Source organism: Dermochelys coriacea, chromosome 5 (assembly GCF_009764565.3).
Source record: "Dermochelys coriacea isolate rDerCor1 chromosome 5, rDerCor1.pri.v4, whole genome shotgun sequence".
NCBI lineage: Eukaryota > Metazoa > Chordata > Testudines > Dermochelyidae > Dermochelys > Dermochelys coriacea.
In genome coordinates this window covers 3,082,502-3,098,226 of record NC_050072.1, presented here as the reverse complement: position 1 = coordinate 3,098,226, position 15,725 = coordinate 3,082,502, and the positions used below count along the sequence as shown (strand labels likewise).

Genomic DNA, 15,725 nt, shown 5'->3' with positions numbered 1-15,725 from the left:
CTGTCGGGTGACCTTGAGGAATCCCTTCCCTGCTCTGTGCCTCAGTTTCCCCATCTCTAAAATGGGGATAATGAGTCTGACCTGCTTTGTGGAGAGCTCTGAGATCTAGAAATGATGAGCAGTAGATGAGAGCTCGGGAGAATGATGGTGGTGGTCGTTATAGACCTGTAACACCATCATATCCCCAGCACAGAAATAAACATCAGGCTTTAACTACCCAGCCTGAGCGTCCGGCCCAGAACCTGGGGCATCTTGTAGATTTCAGTCCTGGCTCGATGGGTGCCCTGCCACTGCCCTGTGTGTGCTATAAGAGGAGGGAGTCTCATTGCTCGATCCCACTCCAACAGCCATGCTAAGAGCCAGCCGATTCCATGCTGTGTTGGGAGCGGATCACCCATGAATGTTGCCCAAATAATTGATCAGTTTTCTGGGTGGTGGGAAAGGAGGTGGGTCTTCAAGCCAGCCGTCTTGTCTAGCTAGGTTCTTATAGAGACCAATCATTGTGGTATCTTGGTGTCTCCCAGAATCCCAAAGCCCCCCCATCAGTCTCTGAGAGTCTCTAGCATAGTTGTGGGTCACAGGGTGGGTGGTAGTGAGGGGGTGCAGCCCTGCACCTGTGGAGCAGCACGGAGCCCTCGGGTGCAGTGTCGGGTCCCAGCAGGAGAGCACTCGGAGTGGAGCGTCTGGGGTTCAGCCAGGCTCTGAGTCAGCCAGCGGGAAAGCTGCCAGTTCAGTGGTTAGCTGGATTTTAGCCATGGGTTAATGATGTGACAAATCCACCACAGAAGAAGCCAAACAAACCGCAGTGGGGCTGGAAGGGAGCCAAGAGCTGGAGGCAGCAGCTCGGCTTGAAGTATCTGAAATCCAGGGGGAGGGAATGCCTAGTGATTAGTGCATGGCAACGTGAGTAGCTGGCCTCGGTTCCTGGCTTGGTGCTGCCCTGGCATCTCTCTGCCTAGCACAGGGGCAGCTGGGAGCGCTGCACCCCCAGGATCTGACCCATGCATTCCTCATCCGTTCCCCCCATACTCTGCCATTCACAGTTCCAGCGAGGGGATCGTGCTCCACATGTGACAGGCTCTGATGTCAGAGCCGCAGGGTGATTGGGGTTTGAGAGGGGTCCCCACCCACGCCCCAGGTCTGAATGCACCTGAGCAGTAATGGGTTCAGCATCCCAAAGAGCACAGGCCCCTGGCAGTGGAGAATCTTCATGAGCAGTGCAGGGCCTGTGACACGCAGCTGGGCCCTACACCCCTAGTGGAAAGCAGTGGTGTGCGTACTCGCTAGCATACAGGCCAGTGGCTGGCTGGCTTTTGGAGGACTGTGAACATGGTGCACCACATGCACTGAAGTACCCAGAGATGGAATGGACCCATCTAGCCTGTGTCTCTTGGCCAAGCCAGGATGGGTCCCTATGGCACATTGATCAGATTTTGACCAGTGCTGTTGCCAATGTCCTACCCCATCTCACAGCGCTCCCCGTCTTTGGGTGTCAGTCAGCTGAGATCCTAAGCAAGGGAACCCCCCGCCCGCCCACCCCATCCCTGCCTGCGCAAGACTCAAGGCCAGGCGGTGGGTAGGCAGGGTTGGCGGGCAGAGCAGAGATGCTGACTATGCCCCAGCTGTCCTATTCCCCAGCAGGAGCACGTATTTCCCTGCCTCCCAGAGTGACTGCTGCCTTTCCCCTTCCTCTCCAGCCCATCAGCCTCTGCCTCCCAGCTGGGTGGGAGAGGGAGTGGGGATGTCAGCAGCCCCTAGGGCAGTGGGGAGATGTGGCACCAGCAGAAGGAGGGAAGGGGGTGAAGTGTTCCCTGGTTAGCATCTGCCTGCAATGCCTGTAACTCCAGCATTGCGCCTCTGGGCTAGTGCATGAGACCCTGCATGTGAATCTGACCAGAGCAGCAGATGCAGCTGATAGGTCTGGTCTCCAGGCCCAGTAGGGGCAGGGGGGGGATGCAGCATCAGCGGTGAGAAGGGAATGAGACACTCTGGCTTCTACCCCTCTGAGGCACTACTGGCAGCATGAGGAAGGAGGCAGGTGATACAGAGGAAGCGTTGAAAGCTCTGAGGTGTGGAGTCCTGTCCACACTCCTTTGGCCCCAGGGCAGAACTGATCAGCTGCAGAGAGGCGTGCAAAGATGCGTGTAAAGCAGCCGCGGCCTTTGGACGCCTGGCCAGGTGCCAAGACCACCTTTGCCTTAGCTCAGAAAACATCCCCCCAGAGGGACAGTACTGGGCAAAGTCTGGGCAGGAGGGGACTGACCGTGTGTCCCAAACCTTTTACCTTCCAGTGTTACAAGGCCGTAGGGATGGTGTGTGGCACTGGTGCGACTGCGGCTGGAATCCTGTGCCCAGGTCTGGTCCACAATTCCAGAAGGATGTTGATAAATTGGAGAGGGCTCAGAGAAGAGCCATGAGAACGATCAAAGGATTAGAAAACCTGCCTTAGAGTGAGAGACCCACAGAGCTCAGTCTATTGAATTTAAACAAAGAGAAGGTTAAGGGGTGACTTGATCTCAGTCTACCAGTACCGACCTGGAGCACAAATACTTAATCATGGGCTCTTCGATCTAGCAGAGGAAGGTCTAACACGATCCATTAGCTGTCAATTGAAGCTAGATAAATTCAGATTGGAAATAAGGGGTACATTTTTAATTGGGAGATTAATTGTTCCGATGGTTAATTTACCAAGGGTCACGCTGGATTCTCCATCACTGACAATTTTTAACTCAAGACTGGCTGTTTCTCTTAAAGATCCGCTCTGGGAATTATTTTGGGGGCGTTCTCTGGCCCCTCTGGTCTGGCCAGGAAGTCAAACAAGATGATCACAATGGTCTCTTCTGGCCTTGGAATCTGTGACTATGAAAAGGTCTAACGGCAGCACTGCAAGTTCCATCCTCAGAGTCACCTGTTAAGCGTCATCATCTGTGGGGAATTTTAGTGCCTGAGCTGTTCTTTTTAGGTGACAGATCAGAGGAACTGTCCCAGACTCAGGCGTCATTAGAGGAGGTTTGGAACAAATTGATAAACTAAACAGTAATAAGTCCCCAGGACCAGCTGGTATCACCCAAATATTCTGAAGAAATCCAAATATGGAATTGAAAAGCTACTAACTGTAGTCTGTAACCTATCCCTTAAATCAGCTTCTGTACCAAATGACTGGAGGATAGCTAATGTGACACCAATTTTTAAAACAGGGTCCAGAGGTGATCCCGGCAATTACAGGCCAGTAAGCCTGACTTCAGTACCAGGAAAACTGGTTGAAACTATAGTAAAGAACAGAATTGTCAGACACAGAGATGAACCTGATTTGTTGGGGAAATTCTGTAAAGGGAAATCATGTCTCACCAACCTACTGGAATTCTTTGAGGGGGTCAACAAGCATGTGGACAAGGGAATCTAGTGTACTTAGATTTTCAGAAAGCCTTTGGGTCCCTCACCAAAGGCTCTTAAACAAAATAAGGTGTCATGGGATAAGAGGGAAGGTTCTCTCATGGATCAATAACTGGTTAAAAGACAGGAAACAAAGGGTAGGAATAAATGGTCAGTTTTCAGAATGGAGAAAGGTAAGTAGTGGTGTCCCCCAGGGGTCTGTACTGGGCCCACTGCTGTTCAACATATTCATCAATGATCTGGAAAAAGGGTCTAAATAGTGAGCTGGCAGAGTTTGCAGATGATCCAAAATTACTCGAAATAGCCAAGTCCAAAGCAGACTGTGAGGAGTTACAAAGGGATCTCACAAAACTGGGTGACTGGGCAACAAAATGGCAGATAGAAAAGGAGGACTTGTGGCACCTTAGAGACTAACAAATTTATTTGAGCATAAGCTTTCGTGAGCTACAGTTGTAGCGCACAAAAGCTTATGCTCAAATAAATTTGTTAGTCTCTAAGGTGCCACAAGTACTCCTTTTCTTTTTGTGAATACAGACTAACACGGCTGCTATTCTGAAAAATGGCAGATGAAATTCAATGTTGATAAATGCAAAGTAATGCACATTGCAAACCATAACTCAGCTATGCATACAAAATGATGGGGTCTAAATTAGCTATTCCCATGCAAGAAAGAGATCTCGGAGCCATTGTGTTTTCATTGTATGAAAACATACATTCAATATGCAGCGGCCGTCAAAAAAAGTGAACAGAATGTTAGGAACTATTAGGAAAGGGGTAGATAATAAGACAGAAAATATCATAATGCCTCTATATAAATCCATAGTACAGTCACACCTTGAATCTGGTCACCCCATCTCAAAAAGATATATTGGAATTGGAAAAGATACAGAGAAGAGCAACTAAAATGATGAGGGGTATGGAATGGCTTCCATATGAGGAGAGATTAAAGAGACTGGGGCTGGTACTTTTCATCTTGGAAAAGAGATGGCTAAGAGGGGATATAATAGAAGTCTATAAAATCATGACTGGTGTGGAGAAAGTGAATAAGGCAGTGTTATTTATTCCTTCTCATAACACAAGAACCAGGGGATACCCAATGAGATTAATAAGCAGCAGGTTTAAAACAAACAAAAGGAAGTATTTCTTCACATAACACACAATCAACCTGTGGAATTCCTTGACAGGGGATGTTGTGAAGGCCAAAAGTATAACTTGTTTGAAGAAAGAATTAGATAAATTAATGGAAGATAGGTCTATCAACAGCTATTAGCCAAGATGGTCAAGAGATGCGACCGCGTGTTCTGGGTGTTCCTATGCATCTGACTACCAGATGCTGGGAATGGGCGACAGGGGATGGATCACTCGACGATTCCCTGTTCTGTTCATTCCCTCTGCAGCACCTGGCCTTGGCCGCTGTCGGCAGGCTGATACTGGGCTGGACGGACCTTTGGTCTGACTCAGTCTGGCCGGTCGTATGTTCTTAGTGCAGACGAGAGCTGTTATGCGGCCTCCTGTAAACAGTCACCAGCGGATGTGGCCAGCGCTGAGACTCCCCCACTCCTGAGCTACCTCACGGTGGGGGGCAGCAGCCAATGAAAAAGCCCCTGTAACAAGCCCACAGCCACCTGGGACTTCACGGGGGTCACTGACCTGCGCCTGCCCCCGAAATTCACACAGTAGGAATAGAGCTCAGCTCTGTCTGCGCCAAGTGCACTGGTCTCCTCTATCCTTTGTGCCAAAGGTGAGTGGATCATCCTTAGCTGTGAGCAATATAGGGCCTATGACCCACAGCTGTGCAGTTCTCATTCTGTTCCATGGGGGCAGTGGTAACATCTGCACCAGCCAGTTCCTTGCAGCCCCAAGTCTGAAAGTCAGAATAAAAGCTGCCCATGGGAAGGGGAACAGGAATGGTCATAGGATGGGTTCTTGCTGAAGTCTGTCAAGTCTATGTTAGAGGGAGGTGACAATTCACATCATCAAATTCTCTCTCTCTGAGATACGTACAGCGCCCCCTGCAAGATCTGAGCCCCTCACAACGCCCTGTGAGACAGGGCAGCGCTGCTCTCCCCGTGGGTCACTGGGGCCCAGGCTCTCACAGGTGTACACTGAAATCAGTGGGGTTAGGAGCATGAAGACCTTGGAGGGTCTTGCTCTCAGTGACCGGCCCACGGTCACACAGGAAGTCAGCGGCAGAGCTGAGATTTCCTCCTGCATCTCTGGAGTCCTAGGTTAGTGCCCCGACCCCGGGTCTGTCCCTGCCTGCACAGCTAACGAACAGCTCCCCTGCCCCGTGGCACTAACGCCAGTGAGGGGTGAACACTGAAGGCTCCCCTTTGCTTTTCACTGCTCATGTTTCTCCCCCGCCTTTGCATCTCTCAGGCCAGGCACCCCGAAGGGCTCCGCAGTCTCTCTGTGCTTTTCCCGGCTCAGTTTCAGTTGGTGCTGCTTGTGGGTCTGGTCAGAGATGGGGCATTGGGCTGGATGAAGCTCAGCCTGCCATGCCCTTTGCGCCTACTTCTCCTGGATGTGTGACAGAAAGAGCCCACGCCGGGTCCCTGTGACTGCACTAAATGGAAGCGGAGCCGCACCGCTCCGTCCCCACCCCGGCACTGTGCACCCACCGGTTAGGCTAGCCCAGAAAATACCCCCGACCCTTGCAGGAGCGTTATTAACAGCTGCCACTGGCTGCTTATCTCAGGCTGGATCCTGCCCGCCACGGATGCCCTGGATGTCCGTGGTACAGGACCCTTAGCCAAAGGAGAGGTTTTCGCTCCATTCTGGAAGCTCCTTCCCCCGTTCTCCAAAGCCCGGCCAAGTTTCCCAGCCTGTGTGTCCTAGGGACCCTGAATGAAAAGACAGCGCGAGGGGATGAGAGTGAGGAGTTAATTGGAGCGGAGCCGAGGGCTGCCTGGCACAGCTCCAGCTGGCTCCGTGCCCGCTCCCCAGGTCCGCATGGAGCAGCGGCTGCGCTTGGCTGCCTCAGAAGCGGAGCTAATGAGATGTGTTTAGTTAACAAGGGGGGTGCGTGAGAATCTCAGCGCCGAGCGCTCAGGGATCAGATTCACCCGCGACGCCGGCCAAGAGCTGCTGGATTATTGGAGCCAAGGGAGCTAACCCGCTTGCCTGGTGGCGGGTGAAAAGGGCAGGCGGCGGCCAAGCGCAGGGAGGCAGGGCCTGACCGGGGGCGGATTAGCAGTGGCAATGTCAGAGCTCCTGGGGCTTTCCCTTCCCCAGCGTCACCAAGATGAGAAGCCAGGGGTCAGAGGTGCCTGGCACAGGTGCCTGGCGGGGGCTGCGTGTCCCCCCGTCCCCTGCACGATTGCTCCTCTCTCTGCCCCTTGGTGGCTGCAGGCAGCTTGCTGGCAGCAGGTGCAGCCCGCTCCTCATAGGCAAAGCATGGCGGGTGAGCAATGGCTCCAGTGGGGGGGTCTCAGGGTGAGAAGGAGCCAAACAATCCTCCCCTGGGCTGGGGGTCCCCCTTCCCAGCTCACTCTGTGCCAGAACCTCCTTCATGCCCCATCCAACCTATCGCCAGGAATGCAGGTTCTGCACTGGAGGACGTTGGCCCACCCTGGATGGTGCAGTGAAAGGGGACCTGGCACTGCACATAGTGGGGAGAGGGGGTGGCACCCAGGGAACAGCTGGGAATGAGCAGGGCCTGGGACTTGGGGGCTAGACATCTGCATATCTCCCCAGCTCAGGTTCCCAGGGGCTGTGCTCTGAAGGACTCCCTGCATGTGACACCCCCCAGCATCAGGTGCCTTTGCTTGCTGGGGTCCTCGGCTGTCAGGAGCACTGGCTGTTCCGCTCATTACTCCAGGGAGCCCTCCTGCACCTCTATCCCGGGGGGAACTATGCCAGCAGCCAGCCCCCTGCGCAGCTGTGGGGAGGCCTTTTGTCTCCCAGAACTGGGATAACGGGTTGATATATTTCAGAGTAGCAGCCGTGTTAGTTTGTATTCACAAAAATAAAAGGAGGACTTGTGGCACCTTAGAGACTAACAAATTCATTACTTATTATCACTTCATCGGTGAAGTGAGCTGTAGCTCACGAAAGCTTATGCTCAAATAAATTTGTTAGTCTCTAAGGTGCCACAAGTCCTCCTGTTCTTTTTAGGGGTTGATATAGTTTGGAGCCAGCAAACAGGGGCAGCAAACAGGAGTCTTGCGAGGGGTTCTGAGAGGGAGCGTGGGAGCAGATACAGCTAACCCCCCCACAAATAACCCTGCCAGAGTAAAGCTAATGCAGGCAGACATCCAGGTTATTGCACTGAATTCAGCCTGTAGGATTACCTGCCTTGTGGGCAGATCGGTGGCGCGTGTGTGCATTCGGTGCAAGCAGCTCACAGCCCACAGAGACCGTGTACGGACTTTGGAGACCAGAGTGGCTGAACTGGAGGAGTTGAGGGAGATGGAGAGGTACAGAGAGGAGACTTTCTGGGACACAGCAAAGCCGTTCCCCTCCCCCCCCATACTTGACAGCCTCTGTGCGGTTGTGGAGAAGGAAAGTCTCGGGGAAGGAGAGCACCCAGCTGGAACAGAGAGAAACGATCCCATAGTTGGGACCCTCCTTCCAGACATGTCGTGGAAACCTCTCGTCCTGAGGCCACCCCTCCGGAAGAGCCAGGTAATAGTAACGGGGTGGGAGGGAGGGGATCGGTAGAGACATAGATAGCTGGGTTTGCGATGACCGGGAGAGAACCGCATGGTGACTTGCCTGCCTGGTGCAAAGGTTGCGGATCTCTCGAGACCTCTAGACAGGCTCATATGTAGTGCTGGGGAGGAGCCAGTGGTCGTGGTTCATGTAGGTACCATGTAGGACACAGGGAAGGATGGGAGAGAGGGAAGGACACAGGGAAGGATGGGAGAGAGGTCCTGGAGGCCATATTTAGACTGTTGGGTAGGAGATTGAAGTCCAGGACCCCCATGGCAGAAGTCTCTGACATGCTTCCAGTCCCATGTGCAGGGCCAGTTAGACAGGCAGAACTGCAGGGTCTCAATGCGTGGATGAGACGATGGTGTAGGGAGGAGGGGTTTAGATTTATTAGGAACTGGGGAAACTTTTGGGAAAGGGGGAGCCTGTCCAGGAAGGATGGGCTCCACCTAAACCGAAATGGAACCAGATTGCTGGCATGTCAAATTAAAAAGGTCATTGAGGACTTTTTAAACTAAGGGCTGGGAAAAGCCGACAGGCCTGGAGGAACACATTCTCTATCTCCTGGTAAGGAGGAGAGGATAGAAGTTGATAACCTACAGGTAGGAACTGAAGAAAAACAGTCAATTGAAGAGAGCCCCATTCAAGTACATCACAGGAAGGCAGACAACTAAATATTGATAGCTGTTATAAGTGCTTTTATACAAATGCAAGAAATCTAAGTAGTTAGATGGGTGAACTTCAGCGCCTGGTATTAAATGATGATATTGATATAACAGGCATCACAGAAACGTGATAATCAATGGGACACAATAATACCAGAGTATAAAATCGATAGAAATGACAAAGTCGGTCGCGCTGGTGAGTGAGTGGGACTAGATGTGAACGAAAGCAGAGTCAAAGAGAGTAAAAATCTTAAATGAAGAAAACTGTACCACAGAATCTCTGTGGATAGAAATTCCATCCTGGAATAATATGAATATAGTGGTAGGGATACATTACTGATCACCTGACCAGCGTGGTGACAGTGACTGTGAAATGCTCAGGGACATGAGAGAGGCTAGAAAAGTAGAAAACACCAGAATAATGGGGGATTTCAACAATCCCCATATTCACTGGGTACATGTTACCTCAGGATGGGATGTAGAGCTGGGGGGTCAGATATCCCAATATTATTGGGACTGTCCTGATATTAGGGGCTTTGTCTTATATAGGCAACCTATTCCCCCCATTCCCGATTTTTCATACTTGCTATCTGTTCTCCCTATACAGAGATAACATTTCTAGACACAATTAATGACTGCTACTTGGAGCAGCTGGTCCTGGAACCCACTAGGGAAGAGGCAATTCTTGATATAGTCCTAAGTGACGCACAGGATCTGATCCAAGAGGTGAATAGAGCTGAACCGCTTGGTCATAGTGACCATTACGTAATTAAATGTAACATCATTATAGGAGGAAAATACCAAAGAAACCCACCACAGTAGCATTTAACTTCAAAAAGGGGAACTACACAAAAATGAGGAGACTAGTTAAATAGAAATTAAAAAGAACAGTCACAAGAGTGAAATGCCTGCAAGCTGCATGGAAACCTTTTAAAAACACCATAATAGAGGCTCAAATTAAATGTATACCCCAAACAAAAACATATTAAGAGGCCCAAAAAATGTCCCCACGACTAAACAACAGAGTGAAAAAAGGCATTTAGAGGCAAAAGGCATCCTTTAAAAAGGGGAAGTCAAATCCTACCGAGGAAAATGGAAAGGGGCATAAACTCTGGCGAGTCAAGTGTGGAAGTGTAATTAGAAAGGCCAAAAAAGAATTTGAAGAGCAGCTAGCAAAAGACACAACAACTAACAGCACAGATTTTTTAAGTACATCAGAAGCAGGAACCTCCCAAACAATCAATGGAGCCACTGGATGGTCGAGATGCTAAAGGAGCATTCAAGGATGATAAGGCCATTGCAGAGAAGCTAAATAAATTATTTGCATTGGTCTTCACAGCTGAGGATGTGAGGGAGATTCCCTCACCTGAGCCATTTTTTTAAGTGACAGATCTGAGGAACTGTCCCAGATTGAGGTGTCATTAAAGGAGGTTTTGGAACAAATTGATAAACTAAACAGTAATAAGTCCCCAGGACCAGATGGTATCACCCAAGAGTTCTGAAGGAACTCAAATGTGAAATTGCAGAACTACTAACTGGTGTGTAACTTATCGCTTAAATCAGCCTCTGTACCAGAGGACTAGTGGATAGCTAATGTGATGTCAATTTTTAAAAAATGCTCCAGAGGCAATCCTGACAATTACAGTAAATGACAATTACGGTAAGCCTGACAATTACGGTAAGCCTGACTTCAATACCAGGCAAACTGGTTGACACCATAGTACAATACAGAATTATCAGACACATAGATGAACACAGTACATTGGGGAAGAGTCAACACAGCTTCTGTAAAGGGAAATCATGCCTCACCAGTCTGTTAGAATTCTTTGAGGGGCTCAACAAGCATGTGGACAAGGGGGATCCAGTTGATATAGTGTCTCTTGGACTTTCTGAAAGCCTTTGGCAAAGGCTTTTAGGCAAAGGAAACTGTCATGGAATAAGAGGGAAGGTCCTCTCCTGGATCGTAACTGGTTAAAAGACAGGAAACAAAGGGTAGAAATAAATGGTCAGTTTTCAGAATGGAAAGAGGTAAATAGTGGTGTCCCCCAGGGGTCTGTACTGGGACCCGTCCTATTCATCATATTCATAAATGATCTGGAAAAGAGGTAAACAGTGAGGTGGCAAAATTTGTAGATGATACAAATTTACTCAAGATAGCTAAGTCCAAAGCAGACTGTGAGGAGTTACAAAGGGGTCTCACAAAACTGGGTGACTGGGCAACACAATGGCAGATGGAATTCTATGTTGATAAATGCAAAGTAATGTACATTGGAAAATGTAATCCCAACTCTACATATAAAATGACAGGGTCTAAATTAGCTGTTACCACTCAAGAAAGAGATCTTGGAGTCATTGTGGATAGTTCTCTGAAAACATCCACTCAATGTGCAGCAGCCATCAAAAAAGCAAACAGAACGTTAGGAACAATTAGAGAGAGAAGGTGGGTGAGGTAATATGTTTTATTGGGCAAGCTTAGTGACAGACAAGCTTTCAAACTGCAAAGAGCGCTTGGAAACGTAATCAGTGTCACAGCTCAATCCAAGGTGGAACAGATTGTTGAGCATAAGTAGTTAACACAAATTTCAAGGGACCATTCAAGGTGCAGTGGCCCAATTAGTATCATCCAGTCACAGGGAGGAAAGGAAGTGTGTGTGTGGGGAAGCAGCTGGGGTGGGGAGTTGTTGGTGGGTTATAGATTGTTAGAATAAGCCATAAATCCAGGGTCTCTGTTCAGTCCATGATTTGTAGTGTCTAGCCGAGTGATGAATTTAAGCTCCCAGGCTTGTCTTTTGGAAATGTTCTGCAGGTTTCCTTTGAGGATGAGGGCTGAGAGATGAGCTAGGGAGTGATCGCTTTGGGAAAAGTGTTCACCCACAAGTGATGTGGCGTTCTTGTCCTTTGTCATTGTTCTGTGTGAGTTCATTTGCGAGTGCAGTGAATGTCTCATTTCACCCACATAGTTGCTATTGGGACATTTAATGCACTGGATGAGGTACACCACATGTTGTGGTAGGCATGTGTAGGATCCATGAATCTTAAAAAGTGTGTTGTGGGGGGAGTTGATCATTGTAGCAGTGGCGATATGGCTGCAGGTTTTGCATCTGTTCTGGCAAGGTCTGGTGCTGCTTTTAGTTGGTGTGAGCTGGTCTGTAGGGAGCTTGCTTCTGATGATGAATTTGGAGAGGTTAGGGGATTGCTTGAAAGTCGAACGAGGGGGTTCAGGAAAAATTTCTTTCAGGATGGGGTCCCCATCAAGTAGGGGCTGTTGTTGTTTGATGATACCCCCTATGGGTTCCAATATGGGGCAGTAGGTGACAGCTAGGGGTGTGTGGGCAGAGGGGGGGTTATTTCTGTATTGAAGCAGGTATTTGTTCCATGATGTGATCTATTTCCCTGGTGGAATGTCCTTGTTCAGCAAAGGCAGCTTTGAGGTTTTTGAGGTGTGTATCCCGGACTTTCTCCTCGGAGCACATTCTGTGGTATCTCAGCACCTGGCTGTAGATAACAGATTTCTTGGTGTGTCTGGGGCGGTGACTGGCTCTGGGGAGGTAGGTGTGGCGATCTGTGGGTTTCTGGTCTATGGTTGTTTGTAGGGTTCCATTGTTGAAGCCAATCATGGGGTCCAGGAAGTTGATGCTGGTGAGGGCGTGTTCCAGAGTTTGATGGATGGATGGTGGTTGTTGAAGTCGTGGTACAAATCTCTGAGGGAGTTTAGGGTCGTCTGTCCAGAGGATGAAAAATCATCACAGTATCTAAGGAATCTCATTGATTTCCTGGTGCATTTGTCCAGAAATTCTTCCTCAAGGTGCCCATGGAGAGGCTGGCACACTGGGGAGCCTCCTGGTACCCATGGCAGTTCCCAGGGTTTGGACAGAGGGTTTGCTGTGGAATGTAAGATTGTCACGGGTGAGGGTGAAATGGATGAGTCTGGCGATGTGTTTGTGGTGGAGAGCTGGGGGCGGTTCAGCGTCTTGTAAATACTTGAGGCAGGCAGCGATACCGTCATTGTGAGGGATGTTGGCGTATGGGGGGTGACATCCATAGTGGCTGGGATGGTATTCTGGGGGAGGTTGTTAATATTGTGGAGTTTGTGGCACCATTAGGAAAGGGATAGGTAATAAGACAGCAAATATCATGCCTCTATATAAATCCATGGTAAACCCACACCTGGAATACGGCCTGCCATTCCGGTCACTCCATCCCAGAACAGATAGATTAGAAATGGAAAAGGTGAGGAAAAGGGCAACAAAATGAATTAGGGGTATGGAACAATGTCAGAGCTCCTGGGGCTTTCCCTTCCCCAGCTTGGGTATGGAACAACTAGGGGTATGGAACAATTATGGAACAACTTCCAACAACTTGGACTGTTTAGCTGGGAAAAAAAGACAGCTAAGGGGGGATATGACAGAGGTCTATAAAATCATGACTGGTGCAGAAAAAGGGAATAAGGAAGTGTTATTTACCCCTTGAATAATATAAGAACCAGGGATCATCCAATGAAATTAACAGGCAGCAGGTTTAAAACAAACAAAAGGAAGTATTTCTTCACACAACGCACAGTCAACCTGTGGAACTCCTTGCCAGAGGATGTTGAGAAATGCAATGGGTGCTGGATTGGGGGGCTGAACACTGCTCACCAGGTGCTGGGTCCCAAGGCAGCAGCCAGCACTTCGCTCTTCCGTCCTGCTTCCGGACAGGGTCATCCATGCCTGCTGGGGACAGTCCCAGGTCAGGGGATCAGCAACAGGTCTCCAGGGTCCAGGGCTCCGCATGGAGCGGAAAGGGCCATGATGGGCCAGGAGACCCTCCTGGCCCTGGGGCTGGTTACAGCTGGGCCCCCAGCACTGTCCCACGGGGCCCCTCCTGCAGGAGCTTCCTGAGGCCCATTCGCAGCCTGAGCCCTGTAGGAGCTTGTGCCACAGGGGGGCGCTCTCCTCGGCCGGGAGGGATTGCTGCTGCACAGACAGGGGTCAGTCCTCAGTTAGTACAACGACTGGAAGGAGCCCAGACACTGCAGTGACAGGTGTGGGGTAAGAACCTACAGAGAAGAGAACCGAGCAAAGGAATTTTTTTAGTGAATCTCGACAGATCAGCCATGCAACACAACCGCGGCATCACGCCCAGGCACGTGGCTGTGGGGCAAACACACCCCAAGCACATGCAGAGCCCCGGACCTGGAAGTACACCCCAGACATGCACAACCTCCCACCCAGAGAGACACCAGGTAAACTCCCACAGCCACACCCGCATCCTGGAGATGTGCCAGCCCCTCTGTGAGGCGATCGCCACAGGCAGCTGTGGGTCTAAGGAAGGGGACCACAGCCAGATTTGGGGCACGGAGCCTCTTTCCCAGGGCTGTTTGACTGGGGGGAGCCAGGACTTTGAATATTCAGGAGGCTCTTGAGATCAGCCTCACTCACGTCCAGTGGGGGCTGCAGAGGTCAAATACGATGGTGAGGCCAAAACCCAGATCCCCCGACCATGTCAGTTACAGGGGACTCTGCTGGCAGGAGAGGGCCTATGACACACAGTGGAGCAGCTCTGGTGCTGTCCAGCAGAGGGCAGTGGTGTCTCTCACATATACACACACACACGCACACGCTACCCAGTCCGTTACAACGCCCCCTGCAGGACGCGTGTGTTTGCCCTAGGGCTTGCTCGGTTCCTGCGATGCTGACCTGCCATCTCTCTCTCCTGCCTGCAGCTCTACGAACTGGACGACGACCCCAAGCGGAAGGAGTTTCTGGACGACCTCTTTGGCTTCATGCAGAAGAGAGGTAAGGGCCGGCCGCGGGCTTTGGGGGTCCCTGGCCGGGAGCCCAGCTGCAGAGAGGCGTTACGGGGGGTGGGCTCGTGACTCACTCTCACACTGAGTGGTAGCTTCTTTCCAATTCTCCGGACCCACCCGCAACCACTGTCCCGCTCGGTCAAATCGACAGCATGGGGCTGGCGGGAAGGGGACCCTTCATGCCATGGGCGGGGGGAGGGTGGGGCCTGTGGGAAGAAAGGGAAGCAGTGGACAAGGACAGACAGGTGCCCCCTGGGGTCGCTCTGGAGTTGAGATCCGCTGCTGGGCTGCCAGGCTCTGTTGGCTGGGGCCAGCTCTTGGGTTGAGGTGGGGACATTACGGGGCCGGGCTGATGTTGCTGGTTCTGGCTGCAGGCTCTCAGATCTGGGCTGGAGGCGTCCGCAGGACACGGGTCCATTTGCTGGCTCTGCTCCGAGGTTCTGGGGGGCAGAAGGAGCTGCTGCATTCCTGGGAGGGGCCCACGTGTCGTGTTGGAGCTGGGAAGGTCACAGGGACCTCGATCCCTTCTCTGGTTCCACCCTCGTGCCTGTGCTGGATAGAATGGTGTCCTGGCACAGAGGGGTTCTCGCCAGGGGCTATGAGGGGGCAAAGTTAGGGTTTCCTGGACTATGATGGACTGGGGTACTCTACAAGTCAGGGTTCAGGGACACCAGCAGGGCTGAGTGGGGAGCCCAGGGCTGGGCTAGCAGGAGGCTGTGGGTCGGGAGCGAGGGGCACCGGCGGAGCTGGGGGGGCTGAGAGTTGGGAGCGAGGGGCACCGGCGGAGCTGGGGGGCTGCGGGTCGGGAGCGAGGGGCACCGGCAGAGCTGTGTGTGGGGAAGGAGCTCTGAGCCAGGCTCTACGCCATGTCTTTGTGCCGCAGTGACCACGCAGGGCTGATGCGGGGGGGACACACAGCTGCACCGTATTGCCAGTCCTCAGCGGGTTCTGTTATCGGTACCGGGAGGGATGGGTAGGAAGCCCCAGCAATTGAGATGATTCGATAAATGCTTTAACCTTTGACCCCCCCCCTCCTCCCAGCCAGCCCTGGAACAATTAAAAAGTTCCCCAGTGCGGTGGGGAGGGGGCACTGGGCCAGTATTAATTAGAGCCCTTTGCTGGCGGCTGGATTAATGAACATGCCGCTCGATACGGCCTAAACCCCAGGCAGAGGTTAATGTTGTGCTAATTAACGAGGGCTGGCAGGGAGAAGGGGCTGCCGCTGC

The 15,725-nt window shown here is 51.4% G+C and overlaps 1 protein-coding gene across 1 annotated transcript in view; it reads left to right on the top strand.

Annotated features, from left to right (window-relative positions):
• Positions 1-15,725, top strand: part of ARID3C (AT-rich interaction domain 3C) — a 166,060-nt gene that overhangs the window by 103,330 nt on the left and 47,005 nt on the right. Inside the window, exon 6 of the mRNA XM_038403066.2 lies at positions 14,416-14,488. Coding sequence (XP_038258994.2) covers positions 14,416-14,488 — 73 coding nt within the window. The remainder of the gene's footprint in view (positions 1-14,415; positions 14,489-15,725) is intronic.